Raw genomic sequence first — 19,722 nt, 5'->3', positions numbered from 1 at the left:
TAAGAATCCGCTTGCCAGTGCACGCGCGGGACACGGGTTTGAGCCCTGGTCCGGGAAGATCCCACATACCATGGAGCAACTAAGCCTGTGTGCCACAACTACTTCATTCATGGTATGGGAAACACCAGGGCGCTATTAGCCGGTTGGGCCCTTTCCTCCTCGCTGGGAGTTCACCCATCTTCTTGAAGCCCCAACATATGACACCTGTCTCATCCCTGAAACCTTCCAGAAAGCCCCTGGTACCTCGCCCCCCGCCCATCTATAGCTTTTAATTAGTTCAACCAACGGTTGGGGGCACCAGTTGTTGCTGGGCTGCAGAAAGTCACCGCTCCTTATGGCCTAGAGCCTGCACTCTAGAGCCCGTGAGCCACAACTACTGAGACTGTGTGCCACAACTACGGAAGCCCTTGCACCTAGAGTCCGTGCTTTGCAACAAGAGAAGCCACCGTGATGACAAGCCCACACACCACGACGAAGAATAGCCCCTGCTCGCCGCAACTAGAGAAAGCCCGCGTGCAGCAACGAAGACCCAGCGTAGCCAAAAATAATTAATTTTTTTAAAGTATGTATTTATTAAAAACAACGTTGTAAATCAACTATACTTCAATTTAAAAAAAGAAAGAATATGTATTTATTCCAAAGCAACTTCTGAATCCTAGACTCTTATAAATGGATAAATTGACATTACCTATGTTTATTAATTAGAGGATAGTCATTGACTTATTACTGAACCTATACATGGCTTTCACTACCTTAATGATTCATCCAAGCTCCTATAATAGCCTTAGAAAGAGAAAAACCATGTTTCTGAGGGTCTGTTTTTTTTTTAATGACTTTTTTTTTTTTTAATTTATTTTTGGCTGTGTTGGGTCTGCGTTGCTGTGCATGGGCTTTCTCTAGTTCTGGTGAGTGGGGGCTACTCTTTGTTGCGGTGCGTGGGCTTCTCATTGTGGTGGCTTCTGTTGCGGAGCACGGGCTCTAGGCGCGCAGGCTTCAGTAGTTGTGGCACGTGGGCTCAGTAGTTGTGGCTCGTGGGCTCTAGAGCGCAGGCTCAGTAGTTGTGGTGCACAGGCTTAGTTGCTCTGCAGCATGTGGGATCTTACTGGACCAGGGCTGAAACCCGTGTCCCCTGCATTGGCAGGCTGATTCTTAACCACTGGGCCACCAGGGAGGCCCTGAGCGTCTATTTCAATGCATCTGTTTAAAAGAGAACCAATTTATGTTCTTTTCTTCCCTTTAGGGACATTTTCTTAAATTACAATGATATTGCCTGAAAACCTGTCTCATAAAAAAGCATACATTCAACATGATCTGTAGAAGCAAGTCCATTTATGCTAGATAAGGGGTCCTTTAGTGGTATTCAGTCAGTGAAAGACCTTTATGAGATCAGGGAGTGGGTGCTTTTACTGAAATGCCTCTCTTTGAAGGTCTCCACTGCTTCTTATATGTTTTCATTCTCTGTCCTTTAGAGCATTTGATAAGTATTTAACAAACGTCTGTCTGCCTAATATATATCAGACACTGATAGGTCCTGGGGATATAAAGTTGAACAAGAAAATAATTGCCTTCAAGAAGTTACCTAGAAGAGGAGACTGGCATTTGTAAAACGAGGTGAAAAGAATTTCTAAGGTTTCTGAGTTGAGAGAAGGGTGCACTTTTTTTACTTTACTTTTTTTTTTTTTTGAATCATGTCCTACTTGAAACTGTGACCTTATGCCTTTGGTTCAGATTTCTTTCAGAGCACTCCAGTGACACCTCGGCCTCATTCCCTACTTCGAGGTGTTGCCTGAGGTTCAGTTTTCAACCCTATTTCTCATCCACTGTTGTGCTAAGAAGTTCAAGAAATACTTAGTACGTAGAGTGGGCAGGCACCACCAATGCCCTAAATTGTTTTCTGTCCTGAGTTCAAAACTCCCATGTCCACGTGAAAGGGAAATCTAGAGCTGTGTCACAATGACTTGGGGCCACGTCATAAGTCTTAAGATAACCAGCTCACCATCTTTGGGGGTATATCAGGCTGGAATATGGTGGTAGAATTCATGCATTAAATTAAAAATTTAAATCATATAACTTAGGTCTAAGATCTTCAGCTGCCTACAGAACATTTTATTTGGAAATGCCATAATTCCCTCAATCAATATAAAAAATATATATGATCACCCCCCCCTCCAACTTTTTATCGGTCACAAGAGCCTGTCCAGCTTTTACAATCATTGCCACTATGTTAATCCAGTCTTTCATCACCTGGTACCTGGATTGTTCTATTAGTCTCCTAATTTGATTCCCTGCCTCCAGCTCTGTTCTCTCTGCATGCTGATCCATATTGCTAGCCTGATAGAATCTTATTGCATATCTGCCCATAATTTTCAGTAACTCCCAATTACCTGCAGAGTTGAATTGGTATTCCACAATCTGAATCCAGCCCACGCCCCCAACTGTAGTCCCTTTCATTCATGGTATGGGAAACACCAGGGCGCTATTAGCCGGTTGGGCCCTTTCCTCCTCGCTGGGAGTTCACCCATCTTCTTGAAGCCCCAACATATGACACCTGTCTCGTCCCTGAAACCTTCCAGAAAGCCCCTGGTACCTCGCCCCCCCCCCCATCTATAGCTTTTAATTAGTTCAACCAACGGTTGGGGGCACCAGTTGTTGCTGGGCTGCAGAAAGTCACCGCTCCTTATGGCCTAGATTGCTTTTTACCTTTTCAACTAAGTGGATTCCACTGAGAGCCCCTGGAGCTAGGGCCGGGTCTTCTCCGCTTCAATAAGTAAATAATGAGTTATTTTCCCTTTTCAGAGGCTGCCCTCAGAGCCTGACTCAAATTGAATAGACCAGAACTTACTGGTCGCGGGATCTGACCCACTGAGCAATCACAGGACAGGTGAGGGAGGCCCGATTAAAAGCTATAATCCTATTAGGGAACGTTCTCCGTGGGTCAGCGGGGTGCTGGGCCTGGCCCCTGGCGGCGCGTGTGGGAGGTGGGGCCTGCGGGCCAGGACTACTTTTGGCCCTCCGCAGCCGCCATCCACAGCTCTCTGCTGAGCTCCGTAGCACAGAGAGACCACCGGCTCCGGCTCCGGCTCCGGCTCCGCTGCACCAGACCCCTGGCCTGGGCTTTCCGCGCAGGTTGGTTTTCCCCGCCTGTACGGGGCCGCTGAGAGGGGAGGCCGTGCAGGGGACCCCGAGCGCCGCCCACCTCTCGGGAGGGTGCCGGGGCGCGCTCGCTCTCCGCTGGCACTCCGGCCCGCCCCGCTCCCGGGCCTCCTGCCGGTGTGACTCTCAGGGGACCCCACGACGCCTGCCCTGCTCTCGGCCGCACTCGGCTCGTTCTCCTTGCCGCGCCTGGGTGCCTCAGCCCGAAGACGGCCTCTCTCCAGCGCTGCCCTGGCGCCTCCCCCAACAATCCTGGGCCCTGACCTGGCCTGGGCCCAGTGTCGGCAACGGGTCTCTGCGTCTGGCCTGGGCGGGAAGGCCTGTCAGTGCTGACGCCGGCGCGCCGCGGGGGAGGCCGACCATCCTCCGGAGGGACTGGACAGCCAAGGGTAGCTGGCGTCCTCTTTCACTGCACGAGCGTGTCCAGCTCTTGGTTGAGTGGTCATAGCTCTCCCACTTTTAACGCCCCCGGCCGCCGGCATTCTGACCGCAGCGGGGACCTTTTTTGTGAACAGATGTCTTTGAACAAAGTGGATTAAAAGCCCATCTTCCCAATTTGTAGGCTGGGGTTTAAACACTTAATGGAGTTTAGTTTAGACTGGTATAATGGTTGAAAGCACTGGGCTCTGGAGGCTGTTGGGGTGCACAGCTTGGCCTAGCCAGTTTTCTTCTCTGTAAAATGCGGATAGTGTCAGTACTGACCGCCCAGAACCATTGTGAGAATTAAATGAGATATGCAGGTCAAGTGCACACGGCTAATTTCAGCTCCCGCTTAAGAGACCTTTCTCCAGAAACGTGAAAATGGTATTGACCAGCAGGTGGCACTGGTGACCGTGTAGTATGATGTACAATCTTGTCCGAATATTCCTCAAGTGTTTAGAGGTCCCTGGGAAACCTCGGCTGAGTTGGCAGCCTTAAACTTTCTTCAAGCTGGAGAGTACATTTGATATTATTAAGTAATAAAACTTTTGTTTTGGTAGGTCAAGACTAACCTGGCTGTGGCTTGCTCAAGCAGGTCATGGTGGGTCCCAAGTTTACTCCATCAAGTTCAGTGTTAGCTTTTTTTTTTTTTTAACTTCCCTGCTGCTTTAGCCTGTTGGGATGGCACCTTGAGTATGTGTTAGAATTGGTTTGGAAACTACCGGGTTAAAATAGATGTCTGCATTCATTCATAAAATATTATCGAGCACTTACTATGTGCCAGACATTGTTCTGACGCTAGTTATAACATGGAGAACAAAGCAGACACAGTGCTAGCTCTCATGGAGTTAACTTATTAGTGGACAATACCAACAATGTAGATGTAAATAAATATATAATTATAGATTGCTAAGAAGAAAAAAAGGAGTCTGTTTTTGATTGGGTGGATCACCTCATTGAGGAGGTGAGAAGCTGAGCCCTGAAAGATGTGATAAGGAACCAGTCATGCAGAGAATGAAACAAAAAGCTGTCAAATTCTGCAAACAGAATTTACAAAGCTCTAAAGTGGGGAAAAGCCAGGAAATGAAAAAAGGCTAATGCAGCTGTAGCACAATAAGTAAGGGGGAGAGTAGGAAGAGATGAAGTGGAAGTGGTAGGCTAGAGCCTTTGAGCAGGGATCAAAGGGGTTCGCATTTTATTCTGAGTGTGATAGAAGCCACTGAAAAATTTTAAGTGTGGAATGCCAAAATCCAATTTTTGATTTTAAAAGTTTACTCCTGCTGCTATGCAGAGAATGAATTGGGTGACAGGGATGAGTAGCAGGGAGAAGACCAGTAATCTAGGTGATAGATGATAGTATCTTCAAATAGAGCAGTGGTGAAGATGGAGAAAAATAGACAGATTAAGATATATTTTGGAGGCAAAATTTGGAAGACTTAATGATGGATTAGAAGGGAATAAGGGCGAAGGAGGGATCTATGGTGATTTTCAGGTTTGGGGGTTAAGCAGTTGGCTGGGTGGTGGTACCATTTGCTGAAATGAAGAAAACTGAAGGAAGAACAGATGGGTGGGTGAGATGGTGGAATAGAGAATTCCATTTTAGACAGATTAACTTTTAGGTATCTTTACTATATCCAAGTAGAAATATTTGATTAGCAGTTGTATATAAGAACTTGTAGCTCAGAGGAGAGATTTGTGTTGCCGATGTAAATTTGGGAGTCATCGACATATGGATGATGTTTAAAACCAAGGGATTGGATAGGGTCACTGAGAGATTATTTGGTTTGATGGTTATCATCACCCTTGGGCCTGTGGCAGCCAGTGTATTTGAATATCTTTTACGGTTTAAAGCATTAGATTTCAGTAACTGGGAAAATGAACTGTCATTACAGATCTGCAGACGGTCATGTATTTGTTACCCTGTGTTGCCCCAAAATGCCCCATTCTCTGGTGGTGAGAGAGAAACAAGCTCTCATGTCCACAGGTGTTCCCCTTGATCTGGCCCTTAAACTTGCTGGTTTCTATTTTCAGTAGGCTGAGGGCCATGTCACTTTTCTGCCACCTACAGGACAGAACATGAAGCTGAAGGAACTTGAGCGGCCAGCTGTCCAAGTGTGGAGCCCAGCTAGCCACTACCCTGTGTATCTGGCCACAGGTATGGTGATACTGTGGATAAGGATCCACTGGAGTATATAGGTTGAAGGGAAGCCTAGTATCCAGGGTTCTTTATTGTGCTTCAGAGAAAGTTTTAGAGTCATGGAAATCTGGGGTTGGCTAACAGCATATGCAAAGGGATATTAGGAGTTCCTGGTACCTGGGGGTAACCTTGGACTCTGGCTTAAGGCTAAGCACCTCGTGCTTTCTTGCTTTCTTTGGAGCTACCATTTGAAAAAGGGTATTCCAGTCCTCTCCTGTTCCTCCTCTTCTCTACTGCTTAACCATTTATACCCCAAATCCATGCATATATTGTTGCTCATTGCTGCCTCTTCCTGACTTTTCTTGTGCCTAGGAACATCTGCCCAGCAGCTAGATGCCTCCTTTAGTCCAGATGGCACATTGGAAATCTTTGAGGTTGATTTCAGGGACCCCTCTCTGGACTTGAAACGCAAGGGAGTCCTTTCTCCCTCCAGCAGGTACTATGTCTGAACTTTTGATGGGTATGCAGGGCAGATCCTGCTGTAGACCCTGATGGGGAATCCCAGGAGTAGTATGTGCTTCTCAGGGCTCATGAGGAGACAAGTGAGGGGAGAATGATCTTTAAGTAGGAGAGAAGTTAACTCTGGGTTTATTTTGCAAGAGGATTTTGAAAACACCCACTCCAACCTTTGTGGTCAGCAGCAGCAGCATCATGCAGAATCATGTGATAGAGACGCCTCACAGAAGCCTGGAGCCACAAGTACCTGATCTGTCTCTGAATGCAGAGGAATTGGCTCCTTTCTCCCTTGGTTCTTGTGACGATAACAGCCTTACACAGTATTTCCTTGTCTGCCAGTGGGAGGCGAAAGAATGATCCTCTCCTCATTGCTGTCAGGCACCGATAGGGCACTCATGGATTTCATGGCTCTGGCAGGCTTACAGGGCTGGGTACTAGCATTCACCAAGCACATGTATACATGCCAGGCACTATGCTAGGGGCTCTGTATAATACCTTATTCATTCCTCAAAATGAGCCTAACCAATAAATACCATTATTCCCATTTTACATAGGAGAGAACCAAAACTCTGAGAAGCTAGGATTTAAGTCTAGGCCGGTCTTACTCCAAAACCTACCTTCTTTCTATTATTCAACTGTTCTTTTACAGGTTGTGTAAAGATGAGGCTTACAGTCTGAATCAATGATTTCTAAATTTTTGTACAATCAGGAAAAATGTGAATATTCACTGTACTCAAGTATATATTCAGTATAAATAGTATACATGTATTACTGTACTACTTTTTAATATTAAAAATATAAATCTTTTTCTTACAGCCCAGAGGATTATCTTGCCCATCCCACTTTAGAGATTGCTGGTCTAGAATGCAACTCTCCATCTTCTTGTGCATTTTTTGGTCCATCTGAGTGATTAGATTAAGTTATTTATACAGAAGTACCCTCTTCTTTCTTTTCATGGTTTAACCTAATAATGAAAGTTAGTTTTTGTTCTCCTTCTCTTGAGCTCCTATATCACTTTGTTACAGTATCCCTTATTTTGCAGTTTTTAACATTTCTTTGTATTTCCAGTACCTTTACCTTTTGAAGAGCAGGCCTTGGCAGGTTTACCAGTAATGATGAGATATTCTTAGCCTCTAAGCAAGCATTTCGGAAAGGGCTGCTGAAAGGGGTGAGCTAACTTAATAATGTTTATACTCCTGAAGATAAGAAAAGGGGCAGTGAGCGCAAGGACTCTTTTCTTTGACCAGCCAAGCAGCAGCTTCAGCACAGTAGTGGCTCCTTAGGGCTAGGAGTTCCTAAGAAAGAGGCAATGTAATTGCTTAAGAAACCTTGAAACTGAATCCTGAGATCCATGTAGGCAGAGATTTTTGTCTGTTTTATTCACTGCTATATCTTTAGCATCTAGAACAGTGCCTGTCATTAGGTGGTTAAAAAATATCTGTGGAATAAATGAATGATATTAGAACCTTCTGGATTACCAAATGGAGCATTCATGTCCACCAGTTCAGTTTGTTATAGTTAGCCTTCAGTTAGTCTTAGTGCCTTAAGAGCTTTCCAAGGGTAACAATCTGTTTGTTTGGCAGCCAACTAGGTTGAAGGGACCCTTTTTGAAATGTTGGTACTGTATTCAGGAATCATGAAGCATCACCTCACACCCTGCTCTACCCTGCAGGAATTTGGGGACTATAACCAAAACAAATGGTACAGTTAGCTTCCTTTTTCCACCTCTATAATTGTGTCTAAAGATTGATTCTCATTCTCAAAGACCTAAGGGATTACCTTTGACACAGTTCGGTTGGGGCCTTACTGAAGAAATCATCTTAGACCCTCCAGGGTTTAAGACACCCACTTCTTTCCATTCCAGCCTGGGTTAGGTCACTTACTCAAAAGTCAGCACCACAGACAATTGACCAAGATGATCAGGGTAGACAAAGGGCAACCCATCCTTTGCTTTATGCTTTCCTCTTTTCTGTGTCGTCTTCTGTTTGGTTTAATGGAAAACACAGTTGTGTTGGGTTGCTACCTTGGCTAAAACTATGTGACTTTGGGCAAATTGAATTCCATCAGTGATCTTAGGTTTCCTCGCTTATATGTAAAGAAGAGGTTGTACAAGATGACTTCTAAGAATCTACTGAACTCCAAATTTAAGTCTTATCTTCAATCTCTCCTTCCCTTTTTCTAGCTTAGTCTCCTTCCTTTTTTCCTTTTTTTTAACAAATGCCTCTCTGTATCTCTTTATTATTAACTATACATACTCTTCAAAGTCTTCCCCCTTCCATTGCCTGCCCTTTTTACCAGACCCATGCCTCAACCACATTTGAATCCTGAAGATCCCCTTATCCTCAACCCATGGTGTATCAGAGAAATATCTATTTAGAAATACCTGACTGAAAGAGAAATGTTCTGAAACACTGGTATGGGTGAAGATAAGGGACAGCTTTAAGCTATAAATAGAGTGAAGAGAGTGTGTGGATTAATGCCACTGGATGCAATCAGAGTCAATATGGATTAGCATGTGCACTGAAGCAAGAGATGTTTGGTTTGTTAGATGAATCTCACTCAAGAAGAAAGCTATCTGGGAGAATAATACATTGTTTATGTATTGACTTTTGAGTTGAGGACATAGCTGCTGTGGCTGAATGAGTTCAGGGCTCAGTGGGTGATTTGCTGCACTCTACCTCTGTCTACACTGAGGTTCTAGATCTCTGAGTGGCCTCTGTAACCTATGTCTGACCCATCCTCTAGTAACATGGAGAAAGTAGGTGATCTATCTTACAACACCTTTATCTCAGTTCTAGCTACTTGGGGAGCACTGTGACCCCTCTTTAGGTGCCTTTGTAAGGGACAACACTAAGCAGTAAAAGATCGTTTTGGTACTACTCCTAGTTTTCTTGTTTCTAAGACTTGCCTTCTCTCTAGAGACATCAAGATCACAGAGGAGAGAGAGCATGGGCTTTGTTGTTGGACAGACTTGGGTTCAAATCCCAGCTTTGCCATCTACTGTCCTATCAGACACATTATTTAACTTCTCTGACCCTGTTTTCTCTACTGTAAATTTGAGTAACATAGTTGGCACATAGTAGCCTGGTGCATACTAGGCATTCAGAAAAGTAGTTCTCCTCTCAGACAGCCATCGCTCAACCCCAGTGTCTTTATTCTCCAGCTTGGAGCACTGCCCTCATCTGTCTGACTTTTAAGGAAACTTGGATTTCCTCAGTTATTTTGGCCAGGATGTGGACAAACTCATTTTCACTTTAATCCACTAACATGAGGTTGGGATTTTTCTTAAGGAACTTCACTAAGCAAATAAAATCAAAATCCAAAACAAAGAAGTACAGAAATTATGGGAGCAAGAATTTATACAGCACATACTCCTAATCATAAGGTAGCTGAAGCTTGGCCTCAGATGAGCTTAGCTGGTGTGACGTTCTGATCTCACAGGTCTCAGTTTATTCTCTCCAGCCTTGTCTTTCTCTTTTTGCCAGGAGCATAGCCATGAGTTGATTGTTGGGGCTGGTTCTATCTTTATGCATTCAACTTCTTCCCATTGTTCTATGCTGGTGTGCAGTCTGATGTATCTAGTACAGAGGTTCTTAACCTCGGCAGCTTATTAGAATCAGCTGGGGGGCTCTTATTAGAAATGTAGAGGGCCTGTCTCTGGAAATTCTGCTTCACAAGGTCTGGGTGGGAATCAAGGAACCTGTATTTTCTTTAGGTGCCACCCCTCATTCTGTGATGCCATATGGTCTCCATCATTGCCATCATTATCCTGAGAAGCTCTTTAGCAGAGAATTCCACCTGTATTCTCATGTTTTCAAAGTTCCCACCTTCCTATACAAACTCGTCTCCCTATACCTTCTACTTAAATCTCTTAGTTCCTATTTGCAGGCCAAAGGCCATCTTTTTTGTTTTATAACTTTTTATTTTTAAAATATTCAAACACAGAAAAGTTGCACAATAGTACAAGGAACAATCATATACCTTCATTTAGACTCATCAGTTGTTAATGTTTTGTCACATTTGCTCACATGCTTGTGTGCTCTCTCTTTGTACACACACACACACAGACACACACACACAGACACACACACACACACACGGCTGTCCACTTGCAGGGCAGAGATGATTGATCGAGTCTCCTTCCTTGCCTGACTCGTCCCAGGTGTTCCCCCTCTCCCAGGTGTTGTCTATCACAGCTATTCGGGCTCCAGTTTCACCCTTACTAGTGAAGTGTTAACAATAGGAATGTACTTTCTGCATGCTTACACAAAGAAAAATCATTTTGTCACACCCCATATTCTGCATTTCAGCCACTCTAAAGTAACTGGGCCCTCTTCTCTGACCCTTTGATGACTCCCATGTGGTCTCAGGTACCTTTTACCCTGATTTTGTATGTCATGTTGTAGGTCACTGCATTCCTGTGTGAATTTCCATGGCCATACCTACCTCTGCTTCCTGTGTGACCTATTAGAGGCTTCTCTGGCTAACCTATTGACTTGCCCTCTGCCCACCCTGTTGACTTGCCCTCTGCCCATGCTGAGCTCTAGCCCCTGGATGACATGGCAGCCTCTGGAGCCAGCATGGAACACATTCTTCTGTCCTGTTAAGGTCAGCGCAACCTTAGAAAATATAGCCTTTCTGACAGTAGCTTTAGACCCACCGTTTGTTCAGCTCTGCTGTTTTTGTTCAGATGCTGACCTGGTCTGAACTAGTGCTCAGCTCTTCACTTTTGACAGGTTGTCTCTGCAATAATGACTGGCCAAACAGGTTCCTGCCTGGTCGCCCCATTCAATTTCTTTGCTGATTGTTCCCAGGGTGTGGGAACATTTGATTTCAGTTAGAGATCTTATGACATCATTCAATGTGAAATCTGGCTTCTCGGAAGGCTGCGGAAATATCCTTGTCTAGTAGGATAGCCAAGTGAAATGGAGGACAGACCACCTGTGAGGCTTTGGGGATTTCACATGCCTTCCCTAGGGGCTTTGCAGGGGACCCATACTTGTGTGCAGGGAGCCCAGGGTCCATCTCTTTCTTGTGTGAAAGATGCTCAGAAAGCCAGAAAAGTATTTCCCAAATGGTGCATTTATTCTTTGTGCCTCTGTGTCTCTAGGGCTGGCCCACTGAATCCACATGGTGGTTCCAGTGGACTAGACACATGGGAGAGGCATGGGATGGGAAAGTCCTTAGATCTTTTCTCACTTCCAGTTTAAGAGGGAAGAGGGGACAGCAACTGTTGGCCTAAGGAACCTGCTTCTATTCAGGTGTAGAAGAGTTTGGATCTTGCTCTAAATAGAAGACAGTATTTTATGATGGTTAAGAGCTCAGGCTTTGGCATAAGATGGGCCTAACTTTGAACCTTGACACTGTCACTTCCTAGGTGTCAAATGGGAGTAAAATTACTAACTGTATATACAGAAGTTTCGCAACTTCTCTGTGCCTCGTTTCCTCAACTGAAAATGGAGTTAATACCTCATGGAGTTGTTGATCAGCTAATACATGTAAAGCACTTAAAACAGTGCCTAGTACATAGGAAGTTATCAAAATAAATGTTAGTTGTTATTTGAGTTGGGAGGATTAAAAAGTAATTTATTTGAAGTGTTAATCACTGGGTTTATATTAAACCCAATAATATTAACAAAAACAAAAAAAGCACCCCTCCCCCAGCCCCATGGCAGTGGCCTCCTGGCTTCTAGTGTAACATAGATGGAACATTTTTTCAGCCAAAGGGAAGGAGGACCAGGCAGAGGAGACCTCTGTTCTGTGACTGGGAAATGAGGGAGACAGGCAGGCCCTGACTGAGGGTGGGGATGCCTGCATAATGTCAGAGGCTGACAAAGATGCCCATTCTCTACTTATTGACATGGACCTGAGTTGGTGCTGATGCCATTTCCTCCTCTTTGTAGGTTTCACAGGCTGATCTGGGGGAGCTTTGGCAACAGGCTTCTGGAAGGCTCCGGGGTTATTGCAGGCGGCGGGGATGATGGCATGCTTACTCTATACAATGTGACCCACATCCTGTCTTCAGGAAAGGAGCCTGTGATTACCCAGATACAGAAGCACATGGGGACTGTCAGAGCCCTTGACTTTAATCCTTTCCAGGTACTACATTTCAGTTAATCAGACACGGCTGACAGATCTGAAGGGAAGCGTTTGCTTGTGACCTGTGGTCTCTAACTCTGAGCCCTTCCCAGGTTGTTGTGGGGGTGGCTTTGGAAGCCCCTCATGTGGGTCTCCTTCCCCCTTTTCTGCTCTCATCTCTTCCTGGGAAGGCGGGTCTCCAAAGGCCTGTTCCTTCATACAGGGCAACCTCCTGGCCTCAGGGGCCAGTGATTCAGAAATCTTCATTTGGGATTTGAATAACCTGAGTGTGCCAATGACCCCAGGATCCAAGTCACAGGTGAGGAGCCTTCTGGTGCTGCTGCTTAAGAGTGTGCACCTGATTTTACCGGGGAGCGTTGAATTCTGGAGGCAGCCAGCGCACAGGAGATTTCCATCTTCACCACTGGAGGGCACTAAAGCTCCACAGACTAATGTGCTGCCTACCAGCCAGATAATAGAGAGTTGGAGTCGGGTGGGGACAGGTTGGGGGTGGCTTGTGGTCATTAACTGACCTAGGGGTTTCTGGAAGGCAAATGAAGAAGGGTGAGGGGAATAAAAGACATTGAGAGAAGGCGTGAGCCTACCGTTTATCGTAGTATAGCTTAGGCAAGCTTGGGCCCTGAGCTTAGCTGACCAGGGGCAAGAGTAGGACACCCAGATACACCCATGTCCTTTTTGTGAGAGGATCAGCATTGTCTTTGTATCTGGTTCCCCCATGCGGTTGGGGGACTCGTGTGTATCTGTCTCTGAGTGTACCTATCTTGTCAGTCTGTAACTGGGCCCATCTTTTTCTTCCTCGCTTTTGTTTCTTATGCTTACAGTATCGTGAGGTAAGTTCAGTATGAATATGATAGCACCTTGTGCCCTAAAAGTATCAATGGCTTTTCTCTCTGCCTCATTCTCTCTGGGGGTCTTGGGTGTCTATATTTCCCTCCCTCCCTCCCTCACCTTTTTCCTCCCCCTCTCTCTCTTGTCAGAGACAAGAGGGCTGTTTTAAAATCTTGACTCTATCCTCTCAGGAGCACTTTGGGATAGGAGTAAAACCCAAGTGCATCTGTCCGTCTGAGCTTCTACACCAGTTTCCTAAAGCATCCTCTCTGGAAAACTACCCTCCCAGCTTCCCAAGACTGGCTTGGTTTGGATAGCCCCATGTCTACTCTTGGCCTTTCTGTGGGTGGTTGGGAGCAGTGGAAGAGCAGCTGTCTCTTGGTCCAGGGGTGACAGGTTGTCCTCAACCTGCCCCACCCCCATCCTGCCTCAGCAGCCCCTGAAGACATCAAGGCACTCTCTTGGAACCGTCAAGTTCAACACGTTCTGTCTTCTGCTCACCCCAGCGGCAAGGCAGTCTTGTGGGATCTCAGGAAGAATGAACCTATCATCAAAGTCAGTGATCACAGCAACAGGGTGAGTTGAATACAGGCAGAATATAGGCTCGGGCTCTGCTATCTCTCTCAGGCCTAGTTTTGGAGCTGCTCTCCCCCAGGCCAGGGTTCTGCTTTCGGCTGTTACACCTGTGGATTCAGCCTCATAGCAGATTTCCATTGAGAGTGAAAGCTTAGGGAAGCTAAACTGATCTGATCTGGAGGCTTCTGGTGCTCCTTGCTTATGGTCATCACTTATTCCCCGATGGCTGTGGTGTTCCCAGTCACATAGGAGAGACAAAAAACCTGCCCTCAGAGAGGTCCCATTTCAGCTGGACAAAAAAGGTTCATAACCAGAAGAGTCAGGTTACATTGCCCATTGGGGTCTGTTTTGTTCACAGATGCATGGCACCCAGACATAGCCACCCAGTTGGTGCTATGTTCAGAAGATGATCGTCTTCCAGTAATTCATCTGTGGGACTTGCGCTTTGCCTCCTCACCCCTGAAGGTGCTGGAGAGTCACAGCAGGTAGCATCTCAAACCCCATCCACATCCTTGTTGGAGGGTGGGGGCATAAATGACCTGGGTAGAAGGCAATGCATGCCTCACTTTGGCTACCAGACATTCTCCCTGGCTTCAAAGCTATCCCAGTGAACACATAGTTACCCAGTTCTAGTTCCAGCTCCAATCAAGAAGAGTTCCTTTAGACCCAGAGGTTATGGAAAAAGCCTGAGTTTCCATCTAACTTCCAGAGATGAGAATGGGGATAGGGTCATGAGAAATACTGGAGCCAATGTTTAGTCCCCCTGGGAGAGTCCCCAAGCTCTGATCTGAGGATGGTACTCATTTCTTTAGGTGATTAGGTTGCCTCCTTCAAGAGTTCTTAATAAGAGAACCTTGGCTCCTGTCTTTTCTGTGAACAGGCCTGCCTCTGAAGCTGTAGCTCTTGGGCCTACAGCAGAGAAAGCAGCCCCATAGTCTGTTCTTTCTAACTCAAGGGCCATGCCCCTTGGGGACTTTTGAGCGTTAGGTCCTCACTGCCCTCTTGGGCTAAAAGCACCCATAAGGATGGGTGCTTGCCTGATTCATGTTGATTCATAATTCCTACCCTACAATCAGGGAAGAGAAGCAGGCCATCCTTCAGTGACCTGTAGGAGGCAGAGTGGTATAGTGCATCGTGCACAGGCTCTGGGATTTGACTTGGGTTCTGGCTGCTTGACTGCTGAAAGTTCCTTAATTTCCTCCAAAGCCTCATTTTCCTCATTTGTAAAATGAAGTCAGACTGCTCATTTTGGGGGGATGAGATTTATCCAAGATACATAAGGCACCCTACTCACAGTAGGCATTCAGCAAATGTTAGTTCCTCTTTCCTTTCCTTTTTAGGGGGAACCTGTCAGTGTCATGGAGTCAGGCTGATGCTGAGCTACTGCTCAGTAGTGCCAAGGACAACCAGATCTTGTGCTGGAACCTGGGGAGCAGCGAGGTAGGCTGGCCCTTCTGTGGGCATGCTGGGATGGTAGGGGAGTCCCGGCTGCACCTGTGTGTTCTGGGTTTCCTTACCTAAGTCAAGGTTTCCTTAATGGTTGTGTTCCCTCATATTAGGTGGTGTATGAGCTACCCACACTGAGCAGCTGGTGCCTGGATGTGCAGTGGTGCCCTCGGGACCCTCCAGTGTTCTCTGCTGCCTCCTTCGACGGCTGGATCAGTTTATACTCTGTGATGGGTAGGAGCTGGGAAGTCCAGCAGATGAGACAGGCTGACAAGGTTTGAAGGGCTTGGTGGAGAATGCTGGAGGGAAGGGACTGTCTCTGTTTGGCGGGAGAGGGAAGGACATAAGCCTGGAAAGAAGTGGGGACTATTGGAGACTTGGGAGACCAGAGCCCTGGGTTTGGGAAGGCTGAACCTTTGCTCCAGTGCCCATCTTCCCAGAAGGATGTCAGTTCCTGCCCAATACAAAGGAGGCCTTTACCTTGACTCTTGTTCTTGGATGTTCCTGGCGGTATTTTGAGGAAATTGGACCTCCATGCTAGGACCCTTCACTATTTTGGAAGTATGAACTGTCTTTCCTCCCTGCCTCCTATAGATCCATTTTGTGCCACACTCCACTGTAGACATTGGATGCAGTAGGCTTTCCAAGAGCCTTATTGCATGGGAGTCCCATCCTCACTACCAGTCCCCTGGAATATGAGAGTCCTGCCTTTGTGGGCCAAATTGGGTGTCTCAAGGATCCCTCCCAAAATGGAGTTCGTAGGTAGAGTTCCTGGCTAAGCCACCACTCCACACTGGTGATGCAGGTGTCCTTTTGCCCTCAGATCTCTTCTTCCTTTAGCAAAGTCCAGCGTCTCCCACCATTGAGGTGCCAGAGCAAGTGGCCCAAGCATCACTGATGCCTCCCCTGAAAAATCCCCCAAATGGATGAGAAGGCCAGCGGGTGTTTCATTTGCTGTAAGTGTAGTGTGTGTGTGTGAAGCCTACTGTGTGCCCAGCATGGAACTGTGTTCTGTAAGAGGTTTATTCTCACTGCCTGTGTCTCAGGTCAGGTCCCACCTTACTGCTCAAGCAGAGTTGCTGTAGCTTCCCTCTCTACTCCTTCACCCTGCTTGCTGTGCCAGTCCTGTCTAAAAGGAATTGATTGCTTTAGAGCTCTCATGTATGGAGAACTGCCTGAGATTCCATCTGACTTTTCTCCACATCTACATACCTGGACTGGTAGTGAGTCCAGGCATGGTTAGAATACAAAAAGAACAGGTTGAATACAAAGCAGGAAAGAAAAAAAAATGTACATTTCATCCTCTCCCTCCTCTGCTCAAAACCTTTGACTCCCCTGCCATTGCCTTATAGACTCAAGGCCAAATGTACACAGAGCACCACTTACCTCCAGTTTCTTGGGGGGGTGGGAGCACTGCCCTAAACATCAAGTTTATTGTGCCGTTCTCACATTCCAAACCCAATCCCCCCTCTCCCAGTGGGGGACGGCAGAGGGAAGGATTTTCACAGTGCCTGCAGGCCTCCCCAGCAACGTTCCCCTCCTAACCCTCAGTCCATCTATCCGTGGTCCACTGAGACACAGCTAGGACAAGAGCTGAGGAGCAATGGGAATCTCTCCTTGGGACAACAGGAGGAAGAGGCTAGAGAACTTGGTACCCACCACCTCCCATGCCCCAGGAGAACAGAGGTCAGCAAACCGTCCATGCCATCCAGCCCAGTGGAGTGGGGGAGAGGAAGATGATGGTGACTCCAGCACAGCCGGGCTTGCTGCTTAGGCGCCAGAGGTGTAGGGAAGAGGCTGGGGCAGCAACACAGGAAAGGCTTTCTCTGCAGATCCAAGAGAGGAAACTATCTTTGGAGCCAGAAAGAAAAGACCTTGGGATACTTTCCTCTTCCCCCAGGTCCTTTGTAGCAGCGGGCAGCTTCTTCACACTGTCTGTTCAGGAGGCCACTTAGTGGCTGGGGGGATGGGCCTTGTGGAACAGTTACACAGGACACTGGAAGTCTTTGAAGGTGTTGTGGGGTGTGGCCACAAGCTCCTAGCTGGAGGAGCCCACCTCTGGGGATGTCAGATAGGAAGTGAACTGCTCTGGCTTCAGCTGACTTCGATGGTAGTTCTTGTAGATTGTTTCCATGAGAGTCTTTCTCTTGCCGTAGGATGACCAAGGCTGGGGCTCCAGGACCAGGATGCCCCTAGGATGTAGGTGCCGGTAGATCTGGCAAAACACGCACTTCCCCTCGTCTCTCCAGTTGAGACGCACCCACCTGTGGAGGTGGAGGCAGAGCGCCACGTCTTAGGTGAGTGTTTGGACCTGCACCAGCCCATCTCGATCCAGCGCAAAGTTACCTGCCCTGGGGAATTCTCTGCTGAACTAAAAAAAAAAAAAAAAGGCACTAAAGCAGGCGATGTTGTCCAACTTCCACTTCCCCCGAAATGGCCAAGTCCTGCTCCAGTTACATATGTCTACTTTCTGTTCTAGGAATAACTCAACTCTGCTGCCTTCACCTGTACCTTACCCTTCAGCTTCTCTCCTGAACATTGAATCCTACTGCAACCTTTCAAGGTCGCTTGCTTAAATACCACCCCCTTCCATGATGCCCATCTTTAACCCCATCAGAGGTGAAGAACTCTGAGGTCCAGGGGCCTGAATTCTTATCATAGCTGTGTCTCTTACCAGCTGGGTAACCTTGGGCAAGTCACTTAACTCAGGACTTCAGTGTTCTTATCTGTAAAACAGGGATAGTAGTACCTGCTGAGCTTCTATTTGTGAATTGACATGAAACTCAAATAAGAATATATGTAAGCACTTTGTAAAACTATCGAGTATTATACAAATCAAAAGTTAAGATGGTTCTGTTTAGCACAATCTGTAATGTAGATTTTGTGCTGTAAGAGTGGAGAATTCTGGCTGGGAACATTCATAAAGGAGGGGGTAGTAGTGAATGGTTGGGGACTAGAGCAGTAGTTGTCAAGCATGGCTGTAGTTGGAATAACCTGAAGAACTTAAAAGAAATACTGACGCCCAGTACCACCCCCAGAACTTCTGATTTTTTTGTCTAGGGTACAGCCTGGTGACTTCGGATAGCTCCCCAGGTGGTTTTAATGTGCAGCCAAGGTGAAGAACTGCTGGAGTAAAGGAACTTCCCTGGGCTCTGCTTTTGTGCCAGGTGCTTTATATAAAGTACCTCATTTGGAGAGAAGGATGCTCAGGTGGGGTTGTTGTGGTGGTTGAAGGCACAGAAGCAGGAATGAACTGGGCACTTCGGAGATGCGGAGTGATCACATGAATGAACAGAGAGAGAGGTGCTGGAGAGGTAGGTCTGGCCCTGATTTTGAAAGATTTTGTGCACTCTAGGCAGAGGAGCATAAGCTCTCTCCGGGGCCTTGTGAAACCAGTACAGGCTCCTGAATGGCAGCAGGGATAGGGTTGTAGTCTAAGGCTTGGAATGGAGGAGGAAAAGACCAGTGCTAGCACTGGGCATGGGAGACATTGAACAGGAAGAGGGAAGACTTTGTCGTTGCTCAGCTATTGTGGGTAAAAAGACTGTGATAATGCCAAGGAGTTAAGTCCAGGTGACTGGGAGAAAGATGGTACCAGGACAGGTGAGGAAAAGATGAGTATCATGTACTGAAGTTTTAAGTTGATGGTGCTGAAAGTGCAGGGGTGGTTCTGGGGTGGGGGTACATTCACTACTGAATTCCTGATCCTATTCTACCCCCAGGAGTTCTCTTATTATTGCTTTCCTATCCTAGGGTCGACCAATAGATAGCCTTCCCTGTGATCCTGACTTGGTGTTAATTTTTGCCTTAACCCTTCTTGTTTTTCCTCACCAGTTTGGGGGGAAGCTGGTTACCTTTGGCCTCCCCAGCACCCCTGCCCATCAGGTGCCACAGCCTTGCCTCCGCCTAGTCTTCATCAGTCAGGTCACCACAGAACCTGAATTCCTCATGCGGTCAGCTGAGCTGCAGAAGGGCCTGGGATCAGGAAATCTCCTGAATTACTGTCAGAACAAGATCCAGCAAGCATCACTGCAAAGCGAAACGATGCTCTGGCAGTTCCTGAAGGTAGGAAGCCTGAAGGCTGGCTGCTCAGAAGTGTTTCTCCAAAGCCGGGCACCCCAGCCTCTGTCAACAACCACCACATGGCCCAGATTACAGAGGGCCTAACCCCGCTGGGATTTTTCCTACATGGCACCCACCCTGGGCACAAAATCTTCACCCTTTACCCAAGGCTCAGAGACCGTTTATGGCTAGGGAAACTGAAGAGTACAAGCAGCATTTGCCTTTTTTCTACTGTTGCTGATGTCCTGGATACTTTACCATAGCCAAGGTGAAGGCTTTCACAGTGCCATGCCACAGGGTAGTTAAGGTGATGGGAATGGAGAAGAAAGAAAGGGAAAGGAAGGGAAGAAGATCAGCTGGAAGGCTTTGAGTTGTTTCAGGTAACCCAAGGCAAGTCACTGTGGTGGGACTCAGGGCTCAAGTCCCACTCTACTCTGGAGGCATGGCTTCAGTTGCAGCATCAGTTTAATTTCAGGTTGCTTATG

General features: G+C 46.8%; 1 protein-coding gene across 1 annotated transcript in view; it reads left to right on the top strand.

Annotated features, from left to right (window-relative positions):
- The first annotated feature begins 3,053 nt into the window (after positions 1 to 3,053).
- The window catches only part of SEC31B (SEC31 homolog B, COPII coat complex component), a 32,291-nt gene continuing 15,622 nt past the window's right edge, over positions 3,054 to 19,722 (top strand). The window contains 14 exon segments of the mRNA XM_082641457.1: positions 3,054 to 3,126; positions 5,642 to 5,728; positions 6,083 to 6,206; positions 12,130 to 12,325; positions 12,528 to 12,623; position 13,587; positions 13,590 to 13,733; positions 14,088 to 14,214; positions 15,070 to 15,169; positions 15,289 to 15,450; positions 15,999 to 16,037; positions 16,043 to 16,094; positions 16,097 to 16,131; positions 19,010 to 19,240. Of these exon segments, the coding sequence (XP_082497583.1) occupies positions 5,650 to 5,728; positions 6,083 to 6,206; positions 12,130 to 12,325; positions 12,528 to 12,623; position 13,587; positions 13,590 to 13,733; positions 14,088 to 14,214; positions 15,070 to 15,169; positions 15,289 to 15,450; positions 15,999 to 16,037; positions 16,043 to 16,094; positions 16,097 to 16,131; positions 19,010 to 19,240 (1,386 nt within the window). The 5' untranslated portion in view covers positions 3,054 to 3,126; positions 5,642 to 5,649.

The sequence above is a fragment of the Mesoplodon mirus genome, assembly GCF_964341445.2.
Source record: "Mesoplodon mirus genome assembly, chromosome: 2".
Taxonomy (NCBI): Eukaryota; Metazoa; Chordata; class Mammalia; order Artiodactyla; family Ziphiidae; genus Mesoplodon; species Mesoplodon mirus.
This window is presented reverse-complemented; position numbering and strand designations above follow the sequence as displayed.